The sequence below is a fragment of the Belonocnema kinseyi genome, chromosome 2 (assembly GCF_010883055.1).
Source record: "Belonocnema kinseyi isolate 2016_QV_RU_SX_M_011 chromosome 2, B_treatae_v1, whole genome shotgun sequence".
Lineage (NCBI taxonomy): Eukaryota > Metazoa > Arthropoda > Insecta > Hymenoptera > Cynipidae > Belonocnema > Belonocnema kinseyi.
In genome coordinates this window covers 26,326,757-26,339,812 of record NC_046658.1, presented here as the reverse complement: position 1 = coordinate 26,339,812, position 13,056 = coordinate 26,326,757, and the positions used below count along the sequence as shown (strand labels likewise).

Below are 13,056 nucleotides of genomic sequence, written 5' to 3'. Positions count from 1 at the left end.
CAGATATGCATTTTTAAATAATTTTACGCATTTTTTCAGTGAATTTTTTGAATTATTCAGCAGTAAACAATTTCTAAAATATGAGATAAAAGACATATTAAATATGAGACTTTCGTGCATATTGATGAGTGTTCTTAAAAGTTGCCAATTAATTAGTAATTAACTGTCTAGTTCTTTAAAAACATTATAAACGCATATTTCTTATTCATCTACGTTTTCCTACTTGCACAATTTTACCGTTTTTCTTCATAACGTTAATTTTAAATGATTAAGCATAATTATCTTGGCTTGCGTTAACCCTCTCCTTATCTTTTGTATGGAAATTGTGTTAAACATAAGGTGATTATGTATTAATATCTTTGCCTGTTTCGGTGTAAAATTAGAAAACGCTATACAACATAATTACGGTAAGCTGTTGACAAATAATTACTCTCCTACAAGAAAGTATTAAGAAATTTATTTTGAAAGTTCCACGGCCAAATATTTTAATGAAAAATTAACTCTGATTATTGAGTTTTTTCTGGAAATAAATAATTAGAAATAATAAAACTGATATTGAAACAGCTGTACCAATATAATTATTGTCAGTAAGGTAAAACTGTAAAGAAGAGCTGAATGAAAAGTATTTAAAATTCTCAAATTTTAAATAAACACCTCCTAATTCTTTAATATTATTATTATATTTTCAAACGATCAAATCAAAATTATGGTCAGCAATGGTATTTTTTCGAAAGATGTATGGCAATTGAATGGAAAAATTAATTCTGCAATTGACTTTTTTCTGTATAAAAATTATTAAAAATAATTAGAAGTTGGATGTGAAAAATTAGTATAAGGAAAGAAAAGAGAGAGGGTCGAAAATACGAAGAGTTCATACTTTCGTTATTTCGACAAGTGTGTCGCCATCTACTGGACTTCAGAACCATTCATTCCCCCAACAGTGGCTCTCACCGTATAGAGAACCTTCCCTCTGCGCTCTCACCTTCCAGGAAAATTTTCATAATTGGCATCAGTAGAAAAGGTCTTAGTGACCAGCCGCCGTGCGAAAAGACCGTTGAGAAACCAGCGGTCATTTTCAACGGTAGCCGAATGGTCCCTTTCAACGGTCTTTCAACGGTGTCCGAACGGTGTATTTTCGTAAGGGTCAAAACCCATAAGCTCGATAAACCTGAAGTATATCACAATAAAATAGCATGTCACAATATAACTCCGAATCATGTAGAATTAAATTTCATAATTCCATATCCCTATAACTTCATACAACCTAATACCTCAAAACTCCATAACCTTAACAGTCCAGAATCCCAAAACCCCATAGCCGTATAACCCAGAAACTCAATAATTTTTTGGCCCCATAACCGTAACAACAAAAAAACTTACAAGTGAGTGTTCGAAATCCCGTGATCTCAGAAAGCTACAATCAAAACTTATGCTCAAAACTTAATTCTTGTTTGGCTGAAATTCGAGTGCTCAAGAAGGTCCAGACTTCCTGCAGCGTAATGACCTACATTTAGCGATACCCAAGAACAACGATGCGGACGTAGCAGGCTTCTGTTCCCTGTGGGGTGCTTGATTTGCTTGAGTCTCCTCGCCTCTCACGATTAAGGGTGCTTGATTTACGTGAGTCCCCTTGCCTCTCAAAATTCTCAAAGAACTTTACAACATTGTGAGTAGCAATTTCATGTATTTTCAGCTTTAGAATGATAACGTGTTCGTTTATTTGTAAATGACCTTCGTAGTGCTTTTCTTTTGTGTTGGTTTGACGTATCTCTCTTTAAAAACCAACAGTAGTCTGCCAAAATATGGCTGTCCTAAACACCCTGATATCTCTTTTCAATATCTTCTAAATCCTGGTAGAATCATTCACCCTGCTCTTCACTGAAATCGCCTAAATTTTCAGGAAAGTACTCAATGTGAGAATGAAGAAAGTGCAGGTTTAGATTCATTAGACATCCCATGTTTTTAAAATTTTATACCATATTTTTAACTATAGTCTCGTAATTAGGATCTTTCGTATTTCCTAGAAATTTTTTTGTAACATCTCTAAAGCTTTACCAAGCTGCTTTCTCCACCTTAGTCTTCCTTTTTTGAAATCCATTGTCTTTCAAAAGGAGTTAAATTTTCCCTACTGGGCCAATCCTTTCTCACATAATGTTCGGCACGAGCTCGGTTGTCCCATTCACATAGAAAACATGGATGTTTAGTGAAACCACTATGTTGACCTAATAAAATGGTCATTATTTTTAAATCTCCACATATTTTCCACTTGTGTTTAGCGTAATCTAATTTTTCGAGTACGAAGCAAAGGTTGTGGTACTCCTCAATTAACACAACCGAATGACCAACAGGTAGCAGAGCAAGATGGTTGCCATTATGTAGCAATACTTCTTTTAAACTACGTGTTGAAGTATCTATAAATAGGAACCAGTCTTTAGCTTCATAAAAAACATTATACTCATTCATCAGTCCTTCAATATTGTTACACTCGTCTTCTGATTCTTCTGATGTTTCATCGTCCATCTGTATATCCTCAGGGACGTCATTAGCTTTGATATCCGTCATTTCCATTGCACTGTAGATTGGCAGAGTAGGGACAATTTAACTCCAGGGTCCAAAAATTTCATAAAACAGAGTCTAATGCCAACAGATAAAGTAATCCTTCCACAATTGCATATAAAGTTGGGACTTGCAAAACAATTCGTTAAAGTAATGAAGACTACGGAGTGCAAAGCTTTTATCTACACATTTGAAAAATTTCCTTAACTGTCTGATGCGAAAATCAGAGCAGGTGTTTTTGGTGGACCACAAATTAGAGAACTTTTGAAAGACAATGAATTCCAAAAAAAGAATGATTAAGGTGGAGAAGGCAGCTCGGCAAAGCTTTAGAGACGTCACGAAAAAATTTCTAGGAAATAGGAAAGATCCTAATTACGAGACTATAATTGAAAATATGGGATGCCTAATGAATCTAAAGCTGCACTTTCTTCATTCTTACATTGAGGACTTTCCTGAAAATTTGGACGATTTCTGTGAAGAGCAAGGTGAAAGATTCCACTAGGATTTAAAAGATATTAAAAAGAGATATCAGGGTGTTTGGAACAGCCACATGTTGGCAGACTACTGTTGGTCTTTGAAGAGAGAAACGTCAAACCAATACAAAAGAAAGACACTACAAAGGTCATTTAAAAATAAACGAACACGTGATCAGTTTAAAGCTGAAAATACATGAAATGGCTACTTACAATGTTGTAAAGCTCTTTGAGAATTGTGAGAGGCGAGGGGACTCACGCAAATCAAGCACCCCACAGGGAACAGAAGCCTGCTACGTTCGCATCGTTGTTCCTGGGTATCGCTAAATGTAGGTTATTACATTGCAGAAAGTCTGGACCTTCTTGAGCATTCGAATTTCAGCCAAATCAGAATTAAGTCTCGAGATTAAGTTTTGATTGTAGCTTTCTGAGATCACGGGATTTTGAACACTCACTTGTAAGTCTTTTCGTTGTTACGGTTATGGGGCTATAAAATTATGGAGCTTCTGGGTTATACAGCTATGGCCTTTTAGGATGATGTGATTCTGGACTTTTGGGGTTGTGGAGTTTTTAAGTATTAGGTTGTATGAAGTTATGGGGATGTGGAGTTATGAAATTTAATTCTACATGATTCGGAGTTATATTGTGACATGAAATATTCTTGTGATACACTTCAGGATTATCGAGCTTATGGGATTTGAGGTTATGAATTGGTGGACGTATGGAATTATAAAGCTAAAACTCCTCGAAATGAAGGTTTCAGATTAGCGTCTAAGTTGGATTTTTTTGCCGCAATTTGGGTTTGTAGTTTATTGGGATTTTAGATTTATAAATTTTGAGGTTATAAATTTTGAGGTTATGAGTTTTAAAGCTATAGGTTATCGACCTCAAAGTTATTTTGCTATGAAGGAATTGGGTTGTATGGCTTAAGGGTTGATATTGCTGGGTTTTATAGTTTCAAGCTGCTTTTTAAGGTTCGAAAAAAACGCTGACGTGATAGGGCAAAACAGGTTTCGGATTCCGTTTCAGCGACCCAAGAAACATATAATCCTCTTGGTCCGGTTTGAGGAACCCTCCACTCCTTTTCTGTGGTCCTGTGTTATCTGTATTTTCAGTATGATCCATTTTCTTAGTAGATATTTTTCTATTTTCGTCAATAAAAAAGAGACATTTTTCTAACATCTGACTGTAATCCTTCCACCTTTCACGTTCATCATACGGAAAAGGTGAGAATAAAATTCGACTCAATTCAAAATCCAATCGGCCGAGATTACTTCCAGTAGTCTGTGTAGATGCACCAGGTATCGATGGTATAGTCACTGAATTATTATCACTATGTAAAGATGTATGATTGATCGTTTGCATTTATTTATTAATTTTTTCATCTGTTCACTAGGTTTAAGAACCATTTTTCTTGCACGTTCCATATTATTGAAGGTTCTACGATGAGGATTTGAATAAATTGGAAAGCAGACCACCAATGATTGGACCATGTAATAGAGGTGGAAATCCATCTTTTTGAACATACCTTTTTTCTTATTTTTCCAAGTACCACGAGTTTCGACTAACTTTCGTAACGTTTTTCTGTTTTTTTAGCTTTAGTTTTTGACAATCTTTAAGTGGAACATTTCCCAATAGGATATTCAAAGCACAATCACAAATATATTTAATGAGCTTTAAATCAGAAGTTTTTAGTATAGCTTGACGATGATCGGATTTAAATGACACAAGGCATGTAAAACTATGGTGTTTTTCTTGCCTATTGACTTGTAACCTTTCGACGTCTTACAAATGCGTAACTGGTATTTAATAATCATTGTATCCTTCCCTTATACCCTTTACTGGTATGTAAACGTACTGATGAGGATCATCTGGAAATATGCTTGTGCGATATCGACAATTATCAGGAGTTGATTGTTTTAAGTCCAGAAGTAAACAACAATGTGGTTAAGATATCGCATCGTGATAGGCTTCTTGTACAAAACGTGGACCTTCAAGACAAATCTGACGTGCAAGATGTTGAATTTGAGTCCGACCGCGAGGAATTTTAAATGTGACTTTATAGTGTGTATTTAGAGAAATCTCTCTTTGGCCGTGTCCTTGGCGAAAGATTTAGAAAAATAAAAATTACACTAAGATTTTCGTGATGGCCTCCTTTAGAAAAGAAATCTACAATTGTGTTATTTGAAATTTCCTCATTAAGTCGTCGAGAATCATAAGTTTAGACCTCGGTTCATTGGAGTATGCAGAAGACTGTGGTAATCCTTCACGAAATTCGATCTCTTTTCCATATTCCATATAAGCCGTTTGCCACTCTGAATGATAGAAAATTATACGATCGATTGGTGTATCGCACATGCCATTGAGAGTTCTGAGAAATTTCTTTACATAGAAAATTTTACCACAGCCTGTGGGACCGCACATGAGGGACGTGAACAGATGCTTCCAACGCGTATGCATATTGAATAACGCTGAATCATCAGGCAAACCTTGAAATTCGTATATATAATAGTAAATATTATAATGTGTACATTCAATTTTACATTACCCAATGTGTTGAAATTTGTTTCAAAAAACTTACTATTGTTTTGCTTCCTGCATCTTGATTAGCTAATTTTTCATGTTGTCAGGGTTTTGAGCTAATACCCCTGACCCACGTTGTTTATGAGCTTATTTCTCTACCTTTCTCCTACTTTCACAAACTTAGAAAAAAGCTTTAAAAAGCGTGTTCTCCCCGTCCTCCGCGTTGTGGTCATCCACAGAACAAAAAAAAGGTTTTCAGCTATGTTAGAGTTTCTTAAAACATATAGAGACTAATGAATGAAATTCTGTTATTCGTATTTTAATTATGTTTCTTTTATTACTCAATTGTTAAGCATGGGTAATTATCCTCAAATGTGAATGATTAAGCTCCACCTTAAAGATACTCTTTATATTCTTCTTCACCATCCAATAACTGCTGAGGTGTGAAGTCAAAAAATCAGCTGCATCCAATGGTGTATCATTTTCCCCTCTACAGTAGAAATACGTATCAGTGGGTACTTCGAAGAGCCAATGTGAAAACACAAAAACTAAAAGCTCTTAATACTTGTATAAAAAAAAACCTTATAAAAATGAAAAAAGTAAGTACACATTTTTTCATTATCCAGCATCAAAACGTGTATCATACAGAATATGCTGTTCTACGAATGGCTCTATAATTCAATATAATTGGAGTCGCTTTATTAACTACAAGATCATAGATCGAGTCAAAGTTTATAAATTGAGAGACCACCCGAGACATAAGTTTAAATAAAACTCCCAATACCATAATCTTCCAGCTCATCTGTCAAATCGCCTAATAAGCAACCTGTAGCTGGGCAATACTCATTTGGTTCATTGTAACTGGTCAAAATCACAGAATCCGTATTGAAATAGAGCACACGTCGATCTAATTTTTTCAAATAACCATGTAACTTTAAGCGTGCTCGTGCGATCTTGTATGCCGCTACGACTACATTCGTAATAGGTGAAGAGGCTATGGCTTCATCTTTACAAATCCATGAAGCGTAAATGTTTTTATAGTTGACGAGCAAGATATTATTCAGAATTTTGTCTGAACTCTAGATGATACTGGTCAATTCATTTTGAGTATTAAGTACTTCAGTTGTCGGCATATGTTGACGCAGGCCAATCTAACCCCAAAAAGAATTTAAGCAGCGCTTAGCCGAAGAGCGCAGACCAGGACTTTTTATATATTTTCAGAATCGAGCTGAATGCTCTCTGAATCGAAAATCATTTGGACATATGCCTTTTTCTGCTCCTCAGCAGTACAATCAGAAAGATATCTACTATCCTCGTGTTTGCGCTTAATAGACCTATTCATATATTCTACGCACAGGCCACCTAACTTTGTGACTTGTTCATACTGTGTTGATTCATATTGCCAGATTTCAAAAATACTTATTATCTTTTACCCATCTTCGACCGCAGCTTTGAGCTCATCGGAAACCCATGTTCCTTCTAATTCCCGCTCACTTGTATTATTTATGTGTGGGCAGTCTTTTTGTAATTGTATTTTACAACAAGTATAACATAAGGGAAACATGACTTTTCCATGCATACGGACAGGAAAGACAGGTAAATACTTATCTGTAGGCGGGAATACACGACATTTAACTAATCCCTCGACGTTGCTTAAATCATTATCAAAACCAGTTAAAATCTGACAGTCATTACAAATATACAAATTGGGATGACCAATCGGAAATTTACTGTATTTTGATATAAATAAATATAATGAGCAAACGTCTAGGTATGATATTGATGTTTTGCCTCTCACTCGATATTAAGAAAATGTATTGCCTGTTCTTCCACCATAAAAAGCATCTCGAGGATTTAAAGCACTAACCATTAAAAGAGGATGATCTTTTAAAACATTTTTTAATCAAAGGTCTTGAACTTTTATCCTATCGAAATCACACTCCCACATCTCAATAACTTTGCATCGGGTTCCTCGAAGTCATTGAGATGTAGCACATATTCGCTCAAAGCGATCGTTTATGCTTTCAGAGTTTTTCCCTATCCCTATTTCTTCATTTCTATTTGACTTATTGCAACGAGGACAACCATGCCAATAACATCTATGAAATTGATACACATTTTTTTGCCAAACCCAAAGTCACAATAACCGTCGACTAATACCCCTTCAGGTGACCGAAATTCAACAGCACGATCTGCATGTATTATTTCCTGCTCTAAAGTCCGCTCTGCAGTTAAAAGTTATTCGATAGTTTTCTTCGACTGCTTATTAGCTAGCCTGTAGCCTCCATTCGGTAAACCCCCTATTAAATCGGGTTTTAAATCATTTTTCCTAAATACTACGGAACAGGCTGATGCTATAGTACAGATGTCAATAAAAGGATCAACATCTGCTACTGTAATAAATAGTGACCGAAAACCTGAGCAAGCCTTACGAAGAATGTCTACGTCATTCATACAATAACTTTTATTTCATTTTTGAAATTAAAAATGTAATTTGTTTTAATGCATTCTTCATACCACTTATAAAACTCTTTACGGTTCTCTAACGACATCGTGTCAGGAGAGTAATAGTCTGCAGAGAGTAATTTACCTATGCATGTCTCTTTTTGTGGTGTATTGAAAAGTTGCGGAAACGTACCTTTCTTTGCCTTCTCTAAACCAAAATAAGCCGGCATAGCACTTATGGGCATATATAGGTAACTTAAACTATCGACAAATCACGTTTTATTCATAGTCATTAATATAATACTCATAGAGTTTAATATAAGTTTTAGTGGTCTGTTAGATCCTCGACTCTTAATTTAATAACTGAGTATGAATTGAGGATCGAAATTCTTTGAATTGTGAGCTTTACTTATAGTCTCGTCAAAGTGTTTTATATTTCGAATTGCAAACTCTGTAAATTGCGCTACAGGGTCTATAACAAAGATGTACTGGCGCAAACCACACTTTTTGCACCTTAAATTTGGATCCGGATCATCTATACATTCAACACATACCTGCTGTGCAACACACAGATTAGTTACGTGAATGTTGATTGATTCATCTCCTAAAACTTTCTCACACTGTTGTTTCGAAATCATAAAAAATGTAAGCTACTTTTTTCTTCTTCGATACATTCCCTTTATTTTTTTTTTTAGTTCAAGAGTTGTCATGAAACAATAGTGATTTTAAGGACAGAGTTTCTTACAAGTATTGCATTGTGAAAAACCACATATATGATTCTCACCTTTTTTTCAGAATTTATTAAACTTGAACAACCATCACCTATTTTCAATACTGAACAAATACTTTTTCCGATGGAAAATGAATTAGGGAGTATATGCTTTCTAAAACATTCTTCATCATCAAAGTATATGACACACTCTCCACAGTTAATATTTTTCGTTGTTATTATTATTATTCAAGTCAGCATTAGCATTGCATGACGGAAAACTGTAACAAGCGTCACTACAGGTACAATAGCCTACTGGTACAATAGTGATTTCTGCAACGAACGTATGATCAATATCGAAGCTTATGGCACTTTGTACAACTGACTCTACCAGTTTCCACAAATCTTCAAAAAAAAAATCTTACAGGTGAAAATGCTTTCCAGGCAATGCCCTTACTAAGCCCCTCCGGCCAGAATACCAAACATACAACATCATTTGCTTCACACCAAGTGCTTATATATTCAAATAGATCTGAAAATGCTAACTTTAACTAAGCAACTGGGTTATTTTTATCTGAAGGTATAATTTTTAAAGCTAACTTTCTTCTAGTTATCGCGAATTTTTCAACGAACTGATCACAATCATCGATTTTAACGATAAAACTCTTATTCCTTGCACCTTTTCTTAGGTGCCTTACACCGAAAACTAATCCGATGTAAGTAATTTCGGAATAAAAATTAAATGTTTGAATTGAAATGAAATCAATTTATTCAGTAAAAAATTGAACAGAGTGACGTGCTCTAGTCAGAGGATCGAGCAAGACAATTGACCCTTCCATTACATGGGGTTCCTTAAGTATCCCGTCGTTGTTTACAGGGAGGTTTTGGTTTCGACACGATTTCGTAGATCTATAACAGTTAATCATTAACTCTTCGAGATACATACGACACTTGAAAGCGCATGCCGAAAGAAGTGTTCAGATCTGGCCGATCGTGAATGTATAAAGTTTATCTCGTAGAAAATTCTATTTGTCGGCCAAGGCGACTTGAGAAAAAACAGGGTATAAGATTTCAATGCCTTTTCCGACATAAACACTCACTGAAATAATTCGTTAAATTATGATATACTAACAAAGTAGGAATAGTTACTTTCAAAAATACACGCGCACGTGTTCATTCCTACCTATTGGTTGTGCATCCTGAATCTCTAATGTAGAAGATCGCACATGTTGCGTAGCCCTGTATGGACCTGCAACTGCGTCAAGTACTGATGTAACCTTCGATGGATCTTCGATTGGTCGCACAGGTTCCGTAGCCCATGATGGACATGCAGCTGCATCAGGCGTTGATACAGCCTTCGATGACTCTTTGACTGGAACAATCCTAGTGTGTGGCGTTGAACCATCACTGTGCTGTATTTTCGTTGTATTTTTTTTAGTTACTGAAAAATAAAGTAGTAATGTTTTAAATCTTATTTTTATATATGAAAAAAGGTAGAGGAAAAGAAAAGTGAGATAAATTTAAATTACCTTTTTGTTTTCTTGTAGTTTTTCTCTTTTCTTCCTTGTTTTTTCCCTTTTTTTCCTCCTTTTTCTTTTTCTGCTCCTCTTCTTGATGTAGATTGGCTTTTCATGTCTCCTGCTTTACTTTTTTTTTCTCGTAACGCTCTTTAACTTCACGATCTTGATAAAAATCATGACTTTGTAAGAAGAGTATCTCCGTCTGTAGATCCCTTACTTTTTGTACCTTTTTCAGGTAATCAACCCTTTTTTTGGTTCTTTTTTCCTCCATTTTTATTTTTTCTTCCTTCTCTTCTAAATCTTTTAACAGCTCCTGAACAGCTTTCCTTAATTTTTGCTGTTTGAGATTATTTTTTTCCTCTACAGTTTGTGAGGAAGGAATAAAACCATCATCATCCTCATCATCAGTCGCAATAATTCTGGATATTTTCTTTACTTTTTTAATTCTTGTGTCCTGTGAATTAGGATCCTGAGTCGATTTCTTTCTTTGGGTTGCTCCCTCTTTTAGCTTAATCATATCAGCGGTCAGATCGAGTCTAATATTTTCGTAATATCTTTCATCAGCTCTCATCTGAGCCTTTGATTTTTTGGCCTGAATCCGTTTTGAAATAAAAACAAAAAGGCAACATGCAACACTCATAAATATAATAAAATCAAAGCACAAAGAATGTATTTGATGTTTGACATACCCGCAAGGTCATTGAGATCATTAAGTTGGTATTCTTATTCCCGTTGAAGCTGTCCATATCTCCTTATAGCCATGAATATAGGGATATCATCATTTTTTCCCTTGCTCCTTCTGCAACACAGGCAAGACGTCTGAAAGTCACACTTTGACACAAAACCCTGAACTCCACATAAAACCATCCCTCAGTCATCCTCCTCCTGTTGAGCACTACAGCGTCCACTTCCTTATCCACTGACATTTTAAAACAAATTCACTAACTGATGTAATTTTTATTTATTACTCTGATTAAATTAAAAAACACTTTTAATATCACTACCCTATCACCTTATCTTTAATGCACTTATTTTATTTAATAGTAATGCATTAATTAACTGGGAAGTTAAAACACGGTTTTCTTTTTGACAGTTTACACTGAAGTGATAAGAACACAGATTGACAATGTAATGCTGCACGAATGAACACATTAGTAAGACTGATTTTTATTTCCTGTGGGATCTTACATATCATATTTTCCCAGTATATATGGAAGGAACAGATTCTCTAACCCTTTCTAAAATCCCCCAACTAGCATCAATAATATGCTTGAATTTTATATTAAGAAAACCATTTGACATTCTAATGTAGCATAAGTGGCACACTAACAAGACTCACTTTTCATTGCATAAGTAACGCTAGATATTTTGGTAAAACGTTAAGAAAGGAACGGTCTTTTTAAGCCCTTCATAATATCTTTCAGTTACCAGTCAATCACCTGTTTTAATTTTAACTCGATAAAACGATTTGACATTCTAATATTGCACAAGTGGTATACTAACAAGACTCACTTTTTGTTTCATGAGTAATGCTAAATATTTTGAGGGACAAGTTACGAAAAGACCAGTCTCTCAAAGCCCTTTCTAAAATCATTCAGCTAGCACTAATCACCTGTTTCAATTTTAACTTTTACTTTTAAATATTTTTAACTAGCGCTTACAACATTCTCAACTCTACTTGACACTTCCTCATGAAAGGGGTATAAATTATTTAGACGAATATAGATTAAAATACTTCAAAAATGTTTTGTGGTAAAAAATAAAACTATAAAAATGTTTAATTATATTATATATCAACTCTTTATTGATTTATAAATTAACGCATTTTTAAATCAACTTATTTCATTAGTATAATACATATCCAGATTTTGCCTCCCTACTCCTATAATTTTCAACCAAATTTTAAGTGAGACATGAGTGTTGTCTACATCGGTATAAAACGTGTCAAGACTTGTTTTACTCCAACCTTTGAAGTTAGCATAACTATCAGTCCGTTTTTATGTGAAACCCCTGTAGAATCAGCCAAGACCTACATAACTTCTCTGAATCTTTAGAGTAAAACATACAATGTCACAAACTATGGGTGATGTTCAAAAAGTTACTGAAAATGTTTCTTCAACTACTGTTAGTACTACATCTAAAAAGAGTTCATATGACTGAAGTGGAACCATCACACAAGTCAAATAGGCATCTGATTTTGACTACGCTCTACATACTCAATAACTCGTGCAGTAAAAATGCAGGTGTTGCACTCAAAGTGCAAGTAGACAGCAGTTTTCATCGCATCATAAAAATAGTGATCAGTAAGTTACAAGGAATCACTTTTGAGGCAACAACATGGTCTAAATTCCCGGAACAGTTTGATGTTATAAGTGATTACTTTGAAACAGAGAAGTATGTATCATCAGACAAAGAACCACCTCAATATTAACGATTACAAAGTGTGAAGAGTTTAAAAATGTATTGTATGAATATTAATCGTCAAAATTCGACGACTATTACATCGATATTATTTATCATGAGATCGGGGGAATACTGTTCACCCATTCGACTTTCACTGTAAAAAAAAATATTCGAAAATGAATCAGATTCAACTCAGCATGCTAATTTTTCATGAAAATTTGAAAGAATATATATTAGATATTTAGTAAAAAACAGAGCGGCGACATCGAAATTAGTTACGCTTTCCTAATGTAAATCTATTTATACAGTCTGTCAAGTTAAAGCATGGGTGGCTTTACTCGCGGTCGGTAAGGTGTATCGACATGATTTTGGTGTCAAAATATTAAGAAGAGCTCCCTCTTTCATGCTTTTTGATTTAACATTCAGT

General features: G+C 34.7%; 1 protein-coding gene across 3 annotated transcripts in view; it reads right to left on the bottom strand.

Annotated features, from left to right (window-relative positions):
- Positions 1 to 13,056, bottom strand: part of LOC117168173 (COMM domain-containing protein 2-like) — a 150,483-nt gene that overhangs the window by 128,438 nt on the left and 8,989 nt on the right. The window contains exons 2-3 of one of the 3 annotated variants that reach the window (XM_033353616.1): positions 10,916 to 11,025; positions 10,301 to 10,818 (exon numbers count right to left, since the gene is read on the bottom strand). The exons of the other annotated variants lie outside the window; for them this stretch is intronic. Coding sequence (XP_033209507.1) covers positions 10,336 to 10,818; positions 10,916 to 10,972 — 540 coding nt within the window. The 5' untranslated portion in view covers positions 10,973 to 11,025 and the 3' untranslated portion in view covers positions 10,301 to 10,335. Of the gene's footprint in view, positions 1 to 10,300; positions 10,819 to 10,915; positions 11,026 to 13,056 lie in introns of those variants that run through there. 3 annotated transcript variants of the gene reach the window in all.